Source organism: Melospiza melodia, chromosome 8 (genome assembly GCF_035770615.1).
Source record: "Melospiza melodia melodia isolate bMelMel2 chromosome 8, bMelMel2.pri, whole genome shotgun sequence".
Taxonomy (NCBI): domain Eukaryota; kingdom Metazoa; phylum Chordata; class Aves; order Passeriformes; family Passerellidae; genus Melospiza; species Melospiza melodia.
In genome coordinates, this window is record NC_086201.1 from 21,233,977 (window position 1) to 21,246,495 (window position 12,519).

At 45.8% G+C, this 12,519-nt stretch overlaps 1 protein-coding gene across 1 annotated transcript; it reads right to left on the reverse strand.

Annotated features, from left to right (window-relative positions):
• Window positions 1-986: 986 nt before the first annotated feature.
• On the reverse strand, window positions 987-9,905 carry CHRNA1 (cholinergic receptor nicotinic alpha 1 subunit). Its single transcript, XM_063162173.1, has 9 exons — window positions 9,716-9,905; window positions 7,831-7,976; window positions 7,638-7,682; window positions 7,094-7,203; window positions 6,666-6,861; window positions 5,811-6,048; window positions 4,516-4,739; window positions 3,021-3,260; window positions 987-1,124 (listed from the first exon to the last, which is right to left on the reverse strand). The coding sequence occupies exons 1-9, from the start codon at window positions 9,756-9,758 to the stop codon at window positions 993-995; spliced, it is 1,374 nt and encodes a 457-aa protein (XP_063018243.1). The 5' UTR covers window positions 9,759-9,905; the 3' UTR covers window positions 987-992.
• Window positions 9,906-12,519: the final 2,614 nt, after the last annotated feature.

Below are 12,519 nucleotides of genomic sequence, written 5' to 3' on the forward strand. Positions count from 1 at the left end.
TATCCTTATTTATGTTTGAGAAGAAGAGGCAGCACTGCTGGTATTGCCTCACGGCATCATTTGAACGCAGAGAGGCTCCTTGCTTGTGTCGCATGCGGAGTAAACAAAGTCTGGCGGTGCTGGGCAGAGGCAGCGGCAGCAGTTTTGCTTTGCTTTGGCCACCAGAGCGAGCTGCTGCTCAAGTTTTGAGCGGAGCGGGGCCGCTCCCGGCGGAGCGCTCCCGTTAGCGGGCCGCGGGCACGGCCGGGAGCCGCAGCCGGACCAGCGGGGCAGGGCACAGCTTCGGAAACAGAGAATTGTGTTTAATAAACACCCTCAAGGTCGAAGGTGCAGCGTGGAAACCAACCTTCCAAGAGCAGAGTAGGCTGAATGTGGAGATTATTCTAGAAACAGGTTGGATCCTTCCCACTGTAAAGAACAAGTCTCTCCCCCTTTGCTGCAGCAAGGGATTCTGTGGGTAGAGTCCTGCATGATAGTCAGTCAGTTCAGATTTGTGCAAGAAAATCAAGTGCTTAAGCATGGAGTTTGAGATATTTCTGGTGGTTATGTCTAGTGTTAATCAGAGGAGTGACTCTGCTAGTACACAAGCCACAGAGTAGATATTAAAACCAGCTTGAATGCCAAAGCTGGATACAGATTTACAGCTCAGCTAAAGCTTATTACACTGCTATTGACTTCACTGGAATAGTATCTGTTGCTTACAAAGTCAGACAACCTTATTATACATTAACATTTTTAATAAAGGGTAAAACAGATCAAAACCTGGCTGATAGCCATTCACTTTTACCACTAATGCAAGTGTTTCTTTTTGGCAGTTAAATGCTACTGAGCAGCAGCTCAGAAGTGCTAAGTATGGGGCCTTATGTTTTATTATCCCTGCTCTTTCCCAGTGGTTACTGATTCCTGTCAGTGAACCTTTCAGAGGCTGGCCAGATTCTGATGGTCATGATGCTTTCAGATGTTCAGGGCAGCAAATAGTTTCCAGCTGACCTTCATCCTTGCTGATTTAATTCAATAAGGCGACCAGCAAATACAGCTAATGTTCCTATAAAACAAACTAGCATAAATATGCCAAGGAGGAGATGATCAAGCACCATTGCAACAAACTTCCATTCTTCTGCAGCCTGGGAAAGAAACAAAGGAGATGGTAAAATCTCTGCAGAGCCCTGTTTGTTACAGAATTCTCGTAATTTACTATCTTGAACAAGGGGAAGACTTCCCTAAGTGCCATTATTGCTATGCAAAAAATGCTCATTTTCTTCTCAAAAGCAGGTCAGTGGTTAAGAAAGCCTAAACAACCTAGAAATACAAGTTTCAACACTAAACTAACCGGAAACCCTGGCAATTTGCTGAACAATTTCAGTTAAAAAAATGTTGAAAAGCTTATTAGGCCAATTGTTGCTTCTGAAAGAAAGTTTAAAGTCTTGAAAGCAAAATGCTTAGTTTGACTCAAATGACTTTTGTTTTTCCCTTGCTTTTTTTTCTCATGAGATATCTAGGCAATTCCTAATAATTTAACCCTAACCCCTGCTTTCCATACACTCTAATGCCTTGTAAAACCTTCTTGGGGTAGCTCCATTAGTCTTTTTTCTAGTTGTGGGACACCATGAGCCACTTGCTCTGTACCTTTTCACTGGGAACCCAGCACAGTAAGAACATGCAGAGTGCAAGGCCCCAAGTATAGCAGGGCTCATGATTTCCACCCTGGAACTCGACCTGAAGGAGTGACATGTGCTGGCCTAAAGCACCTTCTGCTTGTGCCTTGGTTCTGCCATAAGCAGAAGAGGCTGCTGTAATTTATCTAGAGGACACTGTCAATGACCACTGTTTTGAGGTGGTTCAGAAGCAAATGCAATGAAGTGATAGCCTTCAGATCCTTTAGTTTATTTAGGAAACTTGACTTTTGAAACCCCCTGGAAGTGATATATCACTAGTGCCCAGATGACACAAACAGCTGGGCTCCACTTCCGAAGGGGGTGTTTGCTGGTAACCTGAAGACCCTCCTTGTAAGCCAGGGAGGAAGTGGAGCCCAGAGATGTTGGAGCCATGCCAGCCCTGCTGAAGACAACAATTTGTCTGCAGAGAGGCAAAGGAGTCACGGGGAACATGAGACTACAGCCAGAGCCATTCCACATGCTCCAGGAATTTGGTCACAGGAACAAACACTGTGGTGTAAATCCTGTCGGTGGCAAGGAAGCACCTCCTTTTCAAGAGAGTGAGTCAAATTATTTTTTCAGAGAGCTCCCCTGTCTTCAGACAGCCTGCAGCTCAACAGGAGAGGACTATGACCACCTAGGAAGGTGAAATACCAGGACTGAATTAGCCTTGCAAAAGCTGTGTGAGCTGTGAAAGCTGAAATAAAAGAGGGGTTAATTGTGCTGAATGTGCTAGAAGGAGGCAGAGCTAGGTTTTCTAGGGAACACTGCCATGTGTGACTATATGCTTTTATCCTTCCTTTGGCTTGCAATGTGGAAAAAGTCAGTAATCAGAGTAGCTCATAACGTACTTCATTTGGAGGGACTACTTGTATTCAGGAATAAAACAAAACCTTATCCAAATTGGAAATATAATTTGTAAGTTACATTTAACACTTCTCAAATAACACTACTAGGGTTTTAGAGTTTGCCTTGCTTCCTGGGTTTTCAAAAGCAGCAGGATCTTACTACAGGGGCAAGATGCCTGAGTGGGAGACAGAAGAAATGTGTTTTGGAACTTGCTTATAATTCTTGAAACTGGTTTCCTACTCACAGACACTCCATCTCTATGCCTTCGCATATTGCATGAGAAAACCTTAGCACTGACACTTTTTCCTTCCTTTTCTATTATTTTGGGAAGCCAATATTCAATTAACATCTGTGACAATTATTTGTTGTTCCTTGTTGACTCCCTTAAGGGGAGAAGACCACCCACTGCTGGAGCCAAACCAGGGCTTGGAGTGTTTTTGTAAGGCACGGATATTTTGCCAAAAAAGTAAGATGTAGCAACCTGAAAGCTAGAAATGAATCAAAAAAAAGCCTTACATTACTGGCTTCTTGGTCCGATTTCATTGTTTCTGCAATGTATTTGATTCCCTCTATAGCATTTTTCACATCTGGGTTTTTGGTAAGCGGGGAGTAGAAGTTGACAGGCACAGAACCTGACTTCCCAGAAATGTCAGAAATATCAATATCTTCTGAAAAAATATTTTTGTCGTGTTTGTCTCTTGATGGTCGTTTCATTGTAGAGAAAAACATGACGTTTGGGATGGTGTCAATAAAGATCTGCGAACAAAGGGAGAAGATGACAGTGGCTGCTCTGTGGGGCTGTGCTACAGCTGCAGCTGCGCTGAACAAAGACAAGCCTCCCCTCCCGGATCCTTCCCGTGCTGCACATTCCCTCTCCGACTGTGTCACAGCCCACACCTCAGTCACACCGGGGCTTTTCTCACCTCGTGTCCCGGGGCAGAGGGAGTCCCCCCAGGGCCTGCAGTGTGTTTGCTGCCAGCCATCCCCCTGCCCTACACCCAGCATCCACACCTGAAGCAGAGGGTGATGCCACAGAGCACATCCTCAGCTGGCATGGGCTGACAGAGCTCCAGCCATCCCATCTAACTTGAAACACATTGCCTGCAAATCTGACTGGAAGAATGGACTGCAAAGAAACTCTTTTGGCTCCTTAGGTTTGATTTCACTGTTATGAATGTTTGCTATACAGGCATATAAGGTTTACACTAAGAGATTTGCTGCCAGAGCAATGTTAGGCACATGCAGTGTTTCCTGTTGAAATTTCCCTTCTGCAGGGGTTGTTTATGCTGTAGAAGGAATCTAATATAAGCTGTAACCTTACAAACACAATTAGAAATACACAGAAAAACCTCCTTTCGTGTCTTGGTTTAGTATGAACCCAGGCAGGCTTCAAAACAGCAAGGATTACTGAATAAATCAGATGGTCTTTGATACTGTCTCCCTGGCAAAGAACTTGCGATGATAGACAACCAATTTTTTCTGTGTCTTATGATTACCATTTAGACTCCTGTGCAAGGATCTCCCAAGGGCTGCAGAGCAACTGTATACTGGAAAACTACAGAGAAGATTTTTTAGCTTTTGCTAAAGTATTCTTTGCAAAATGGGATGCTGAACTCGAGTATTCCCAGTGGCCTTTGTGCTCTGCACTCATGCAGGCTGGTGGCTGGTCACTGGCAGGCAGCAGTGCCTTAGTCAGTGGAGAATTAGGCTAGGATACATAATTTGAGTCCAGATGGACATTTTCTTTTCCCATTCCCTACCTTTAGCTGCCCATGTTTTGTCTCATCTGTTCCCTGCAAGGCTCTACCCCAGTGCACAATTTTGTTACCTCAAGGAGCACTTTAGCAATCTTGCTGACTTTACACACAGCTAGGCAGTAAACACTGGCTCTTGTGCTCTTTAACGTGACGCATTTACCTCCCCAATTCTTTTTGACTTTTATTACAAGACCTGCCAATAAAATATGGAGCATTTGGTGAAAGCAGCAGGTGTGCCAAGGCACAGAGCTCACCTTCCTGACCCAGGGGGGCATGGTGTGCGTGCTGGGGGAGCGGTGGTGGGTGTTGATGACGATGACGGTGATGATGATCGAGGCGATGACAAACACCATGGTGAACAGCATGTACTTGCCAATCAGAGGCACTGCGCTGGAGGTGGAGGGAATCAGCTCCACGATGACCAGCAGGAACACAGTCAGGGACAGCAGGACAGAGATGCTGAGGGTCATTTTCTCACCTGTCATAAAAAAGCCAGACCCCCAAAATCATTGCTGCTCCCATCATTCAGTACAGAGAGCATTGATTTGAGAAGCAGGATGGGTAAGTGCTGTTCACACAAACACCTGTGTGCATTTGCAGGGTCATCATCTCTGCCAGCATCCAAAGCAGAAGTAGGCTTGGCAAATATGAGAGCCTAACAGCATCTGCTCCAGCACTAAGGTGGGAATTACCAGGAAAGACTGGGCTGAGGTGTGGGTGGGTGCTGAATATTTTTACTTGCTAGGAGCATTTGGTGGGCTCTGCATTTTGAACAATGCAGCATATGCACCTTTGTGCTTGCTCCACAGCTTTCTGAGGGTTTGTTTCCCTTACTCTCTGTCTCTGGGCTGAGAGAGCAGACTAAAATCACATCTGACATCAGGTCAGTTGCTATGCATGTGGATGGTGTCAAAAATAAATTACAAAACATTATTCACACATTTTTTTAAATCCAGTTCAACTTTGTAGAAAGTTTTCCACTTAAAAAATTACGTCAAGTATTTAATAAGAAGGGGCATACACTGAAATTAAGTGGTATGAAAAGCTGACAGAAGGCAAAAAGAATGAAGCAGATGAAATGGTTGCAGGGAGCATGAGTGGCTCAGCAGAGACGAAGGAGGCCAGAACAGGTCAGAATTACTCTGTGTCACACAAGGTGATGTGTGTGTGAGCAGGTATCGAGCTCTCTGCTCTGACACGATGCAAAAGGGCCTCTGTCACCCCTGTGTGCTCATTTTACTGCTGGACATACTAATACACTGACTTCCTATGGCAAAACAGAAAAATTATCCAGCTAAATCTTTAGTTTGCAGAAGTTAACTGGATAGCTAGTCAGCAATTTCTGTGGGAAAGCACCCCAATTTATTTCTATCAACAGTTTCAGTTTTCAGCACTTATCCTTTCTTTGCAGAATATTTAAAGCCATTACTTTCAGTGGAAATGTCCAGTTTTAGTATGCACTGGCATTCAAGCTGGCTGATGGTTTCAAATACTGGGAATTTCTTAGAAGAGCAATTTCTATGGAAGCAGAACGAATACATTTACACACCTGAATCTGTGGGTAGGTAAAAAACAAGCCCTGTTAGAAAGGAGAAGAGCAGGCAGGGGATGATGACGTTGACAATGAAGTAGAGGGGCAGGCGCTGCATGAGGAAGTGGTAGGTGATGTCCAGGTAGGGCGTGTCAGGGCAGCAGGCGTAGTAAACCCAGTGCTTCCAGCCGCGGTAATCCTTCATCACCCACTCTCCGCTCTCCATGAAGTTACTCATGTCTGGACGATCACTCTCCTGGCAGCAAAACACCCCAACAAATTCTTAGCACCAGGTATTCTGAGCCAAATCAAAACTTAGCAGGTTTGGCTCAGGAATGGGATTCCAGATAACTCATGCACTTTGTGGGGCTTTTTTGTGAGTAAACAACTCTCATCTATGTTATTTTTCCTTAGAATATCAGCCTCCACACAGCATTCAACTGAATATTTTACAGAAACAGTCAAGATAGTAGACTGAAAAAATGTGACAGATAGGAGACATACCTGGGGGAACAGGGAAGGAGTCTTTGGCAGTGTAAAGTCATGAGCAGAGAAAATATACCCCCTCAAAAAACTCTAAACCCAAGAAAACAAACAGAAGTAGAACAGGCAGCACCATAAAAAGTGGTGCAAAGCTGCCAGAGGACAGACAGGAGACTGTTAGGGCACAGGGATAATATGTAAGAAGAATTTAGGAGCCAAACTAGGAAATCTTGTGTTAGATCTACAAATGAGAATTTTCTGTTTTACAGGTAGGGTCTTCTTGTTTTTCCTGTCAGAACTAGGTCAGATTCCATTCTAAATCCGAGATCTCTCTTAAAAAAACACGTACAGGTCTTTGCTGCTTTTCCCAATTACAGAGTCCTTGCTTACCGGGTTAATAACAACCACTGTGCCATCGTATGTCCAAGTTCCCAACTTCATGCTGCAGTTCTGCTGGTCAAATGGGAAGTGTGTGACTATGATTTCACAGTAACTCTTAAAAATGGCTGGTGGTGTCCAGGTGATCCGACCTGTGTGCTCCAGAAGGACTTTGGTGTATTTCACAATGGCAAAATCCCCGTCTGCACTGCAGAAGGAACAAGGACATTGAAAGCAATGTGGACAGCATAATCAGCAGAGTCACAAAAGGATTTCTCTGGCTGTGGGTCAAATGACTCCCCAGTGCCTGCTCCCGGAGAAGCTTTCCCTGAGGATTTGTACCCACTGGAACAGATGTCATGGGAAAACTGTCCCACCAGGGTGGTGCCACAAGGCAGAGCTCCTCCCCACTCCCTCCCTGAGCAGCTGGCACCCCTTACTTGTTGTAAAGAACAAGGTCTGGCCGCCAGATATCATCTGAGGGGATGCGGATTTTTTTTACGCCACCGTAGTCATCTGGATTCCATTTGAGGTTGACGTCTGTCCATTGCTAAAGAGAGAAGATTTCAGCCCCTGAGAGCCCCTCCCAGCACTGGGGTTAGTTTGAGTACTTCCCAGAAACAGCTCCTCCCTTGCTTTGGGACATGCAGGTAAGCATAAACATGCAGGAGTGGGACCCCCAGCTCATTTTTTACATTAACTTATACTTTGGTTTAAGAAGCTTATTAAAAAAACCCAAAAACCCCAAAAGAAAATAACACAAAGATATCAGAAGCCTACTGTTTGAAATACAACCCCAAATGCTTTTCTTAAAACTCAGCATCTAGAGTACTTTAATCTTTAGATCTCAGTAAGAAGAAATGCTCTACTGTCTGACCCACCTCTCCAGGCTGTCCCTGAAGGTATGAGAGTATAGTCAATTCCTGACTGTGTTGAGTGCATTTATTTGAATTAGATGAAATGCTTAAGAATATTTAGAGTTACCTGTTTCAGGCGCACATTGGTTGTCACAATCTGATTTACTTCATCCTTAAAAAAAAGGAAAGGGGAAAAAAAAAAGCAGGCAGTATCAGCAAGCATCAGGATTAAAGGATAAAAATTGTTTCCTTAGAAAAACACCACCATTTGGCACGATCACATGAGGCAGTGACTCAACACTACCCGTGTCCCGCCGTACCACGCTGATGAGCTGGATGAGCTGCAGCCCCACGGTGACGACCACGGCGTCGCGATGGTCCTCCACGGGCCGCACCACCTTGTTGTAGTTACTGAACAAGTCCTCCACCAGGCGGGTCTCGTCCTCATAGCCCAGGGCCAGCCCAGCTACACAACAGCCAGAAAGGACAACGACAGTCAGGAGGGGCAGGGAACAGCCTACAGCACCATCGGTCTGAGGCTGGCATGGAGGAAACGCTGCCAGGCAAGCTGCTGGTGGGGGATGACGCCAAGTCCTCCCTGTGACAATGGCCTCCCACCAGGAGATGAACAAATGCAAACAGGCAGGATCATGAACATCAGACTGAACATCAGGACCCTTCCAGCCTGAAACTGTGCTAACATGCAGTACTTATGGGCAGGTAAACACAGAAAATGTCCAGTCTCAAGGGTTTCTAATGTTGCCTTTTCCACCTTCAACCCCACAGACCTTCTGTGACACTGACATTAAAGGTGAGGGCCAAGCACACCAGTCATGGAGAAGGCATCACCATCCCCACTCCTTGCATCTGCAGTCTAAGTGGAACAAGAGCTCCTCCCCACAATGGGAGTTGCTGGGGTTGTGCAGGTGGTGAGGGAAGGAAACCATTCACTGTGTGGGGCAGGTCCATGGACAGCTCTGCCCACAGGCTGCCCAGCATGACTTGGCTGTGCTGCGCCAAAGAGCCTTGAAAGAAAACTTTCCCAGGTGAAAATGGCAGGGAGCAGCCCTGTTCCAGTGGAGCCTTCGCAGTGCTGTGCATGGCACTGCCGTGCCAAGAAGCAAGGGCACTGGGAACAGATGGGCCCTGCTTCCAGAGAGCCTGGGGCAGGGGAGCAGGCACACAATGTCCTCAGACTGTAGCTGCTTCATTGGTACAGGGGAGAAAGCAAATGAGAGGGATGCCTGGGGATGTTTTTGTGTCTCCCCTCTTGAAGGTGGTGAGAGGGAGCAGAACAGTTGAGCCTCACTGCAAGCATTTTTGGCAGATTGCATCCTTGTCTCCCACTCTCTGTTGAATCCTGAACCACAGAAGTCAACAAGAATTTTGCTGCTGACTCCAAGGATTTCTGCTGGTTTCCTAACTGACTTTTCATCAACTTCTTCTACATAGCTGAGCTGAGATTGCCAAGGGTTCTGCCTTGGCCTTGGCCTTGTCCTGCCATGAGATTATATTAAAGTACTTGGATGCCAATCAGAAAAGCTGTCTGTTTGCTTCCTCTGCCAGGAGGCTGAGCGAGGGTAGGCAGGAGACATCTTTCAGTGTTTAAGTTATGATTACAACAACCCATCTAATTGAAGCTCTATGCTTTATCAACGCAATTAAAATCCTTTCACATTTGTTCCCTTCTGGTGTAGCTTGGTAGGAATTTAGTATACTGCTTGAATTTTCTGAAAAGATTTTAGGATTACAAATATTTATTCTTTTAAAGGACAGTTCAAAAAGAATTAGCTCAGTACAACACATGCAGCTGCCAATCAATTCTACCTCCTTGTCAGTCCCCCACAGCTTCATGAAACTTCTTGTAATGATTTTTCCCATTCCAAGTCATGCTTACTAGATCCCTTCCCATATCTTGAAATACAGGTAGCACTAAGGTAAACGGGAGCATGAGAAAAAGATTGCAGAGACAAAACCAATTAAACACAAACTTCTCCACTGAAAATATCTGGTGCCTGAAATTACAAATATCTGAGCTGCTACTAATGCACTCCAAAGCTTTTTTTTAAATGTTGGGGTGTGTTCATAAAACCTTACCAGTGGGACAGGCCCCGTCTGGAACACATTCTTGCTCGTGCTGATGTACATGCAGAGCCCTGGAAGGAGACACCCCCCCGCTTGAAGGCAACAGCTGGAACACCTTACCTGAGCAGATGAGGAGGAGGAGCACACAATGGACCTTCATCATCCTCTTGCTGCAGTCATACAGATGGAGGCACGCACAAAGCACTCTGAGTCTCTTCAGAGGGGGCTGTGCTGCCAAAGCACACCCAGCAGGGTGTTGGTTTACAGCACCTGTTCTGGGAGTGACAGCTGAGGGCCACCGGGCTGGAAACGGGAGCACACTGTGCTTCACCCATCAAATATCTTCTGTGGTTTACAGAAGGTCATTTTTTTTCTAAGTGTCAATGTGGTCTGTGACTTACTAAACAAATACACACACAAATAAACTAAGAAAGAATTATCTGTAGGTAACTGAACATCTTGGTGAGATCTCAGAAACTTTTTGTGAACAGAGCAACTTGCCAGGTTTAAGGTTTTGTTTCACTGAGACAAAACAGAGCACAGTCACTAATTTCTGATACACCCCCACCAGACAGCATGCTGGGAGGAGGCTGCTCCCCTGGCTTCACAGAGGGATGGGAAAGCTTTGAATCTCAAGAGAGATTCATCTCCTTGAATCTACCAGGACTCCCTAGTAGAGGAGTCCCACTTTGTAAGCTATTAACTGACTAAGAGAAGACTCTCAGTCTGCTGCCACCTCCATAGTTAGTGGACTGAGAAAGTCAAGTGATAGAAACATGACTGGTTTGTTTCTACAGCAGGGCAGATCCAGTGGATTTCTGTAGAACATGCAAGTGCTTGCTCTTTATTGCCACAAATCACCTGTAAAGGAGAGAAAACTATTATTACCAAATACATAATAATGTATTGGTAATTATCGGTAATAATAGTCATTGGTAATAATAGTCATTCAGGCTAGCAAAGAAAACAAGAAACAGTGGAGATTTATATATATATAAAAATAATATATATACTACACACACCTATCTACCTTATATACACACACCTATCTACCTCATATATACATGATTATCTACTCTGAGCTCAGGAACAAAACCTTGAGAGAGATAGTCCTGTGAAGTGCTCAGCAGCATGAGAAAAGCAAGTCCATCTGTTTCCCGGAGAGGAGATAAAGCAAAAAGGAAAGATGCCACTATAAATCTGTGAATGCTCTTTGCAGTTCAGGTCATCTGGTTTCAAAAGACTTGGAAGAGGCCCAGGAGAAAGTGACAACAACATCCACAGTGCAAATTGGCTTCTGCACCTGGAACAGATAGAGAGTATGAGCCATCAGTCTGAAAGCAAGACAGAGAGTTTTGGTAGGGTCTGTAAAATCCCAAATGGTCTGGAGAAGTCAGATTTGGATTCACTTGCTGTCCCCATGATAAAAGGTAGAGGATATTGGGGTTAAATTACAGTTGTCCAGCTTAACCAAGACAGCTCTTCACAGTGCACGTCTGCAGTGGAGTTGGGGGCCACAGGAGTGTCTGTTTGCAGAGGTCTATCTCTGTCCAGAAAAAATAGTCTGCCAAATAATTTTATACTATTGAATGCACACATACACACACTCCCCCTAATAAGTCTGTCGCTGACTCTGGGGTGGTGTCCTGGGGGTAGATTGCCAAATGCTAATGGTGTTATTGCATTTTTCTCAGGCAGCTGCCATGTGGAGATAGGACATGGCGCTGGGTGACCTGCCACAGCCATTCTTACACTGTGTTCCAAATTCCCTTTTCCAGAAAACATTCCCCACAAAACCCTTCCCCAGCTTTGCCTCTGGGTGACACCAGAGGTATTTTCTATTTCTGCTGTATATCCTTGGTGCTGTCTGCCAGCTGGCTTGGTGTTTCATGCTGGATGCCTTTATTATTATTTTAATTATTTTTTAATCACTTTCCCTCACCCACCTCCCTCCAGTAAGCATCCAGCCTCTGCATTTACATTTATCCCGCAGAACAAACTCTCCATCTACATAACTCTGGCCTGGTTCCCGGCCAGCAGCTCCCATTGTTGCAGAGATCTTGTTTCAAACCCGCGTCTGAGTGCTCCCAGCCTTTATCCCAGGCCGGCAGCTGCTGTAGAGATACAATTGCATGGAGGCATTGTGGGAATGCTGACCAGGGCCCTCCGGATCCTCTCGGGGTCCCAAAGCATTCCTGCCCACCCCAGCAGGGCTCCAAGATGGATGAGTGTTTCCACACTCTGGCACACGACAGCTCTCGGCTAGCAGAGGTGTCTGTCTGTCTGTCCTGACAGGTCTGTCCCTTGGGGCTCCAGGGTGCAGAGGGCATGGGGGCCCCAGCGAGTCCCACAAGGGGTTGTGGCTCTTGCAGCCTCTCCCGCTGGCTGGGCGTCATTGCTCGTGCTGGAAGAGGAAGGAGCAGGTATTTGTGGAAGGCCTTTGGGGAGCAGCGGCCTGGCTCTGAGAAATGTTCCCTGGCAGAGACACAAAGCCTTTTACCTCGCAAAAAACCCGAGGCAACCTGAGCTGCTGCAGTTAAACATGGACAGAGAAGTGAATGCTGCTTGTTGTTCAGCTAGGGAATGTGACCCATCATGACCGAGGTGGAAAAGCAAGGGAAGGGGCTGAGCCACACTGAACGCCTGAATTTGATCAGTTGCTAGGATGGGTATTTTTGTTTTTTCCTTCAGAGTATTCAGTGAATTTTTTGACAAATGTTTCTTTCCCACACAAAAATCCCTTTTAACATCTATCTTGACTCCAGCCTTTTCAGCTTGTTTTTATGAGCCCCCTCCCCATCCTTTCCACAAACTCACCTTCCCCTGTAGTAATGGCAGGCCAGCCTCATTCAGATGGATTGGAAAGCAGAAAGCTCCCTGCTTGCTGGATGTAGGGCACGGCTCCTTCCATCCATGTGTGAGGA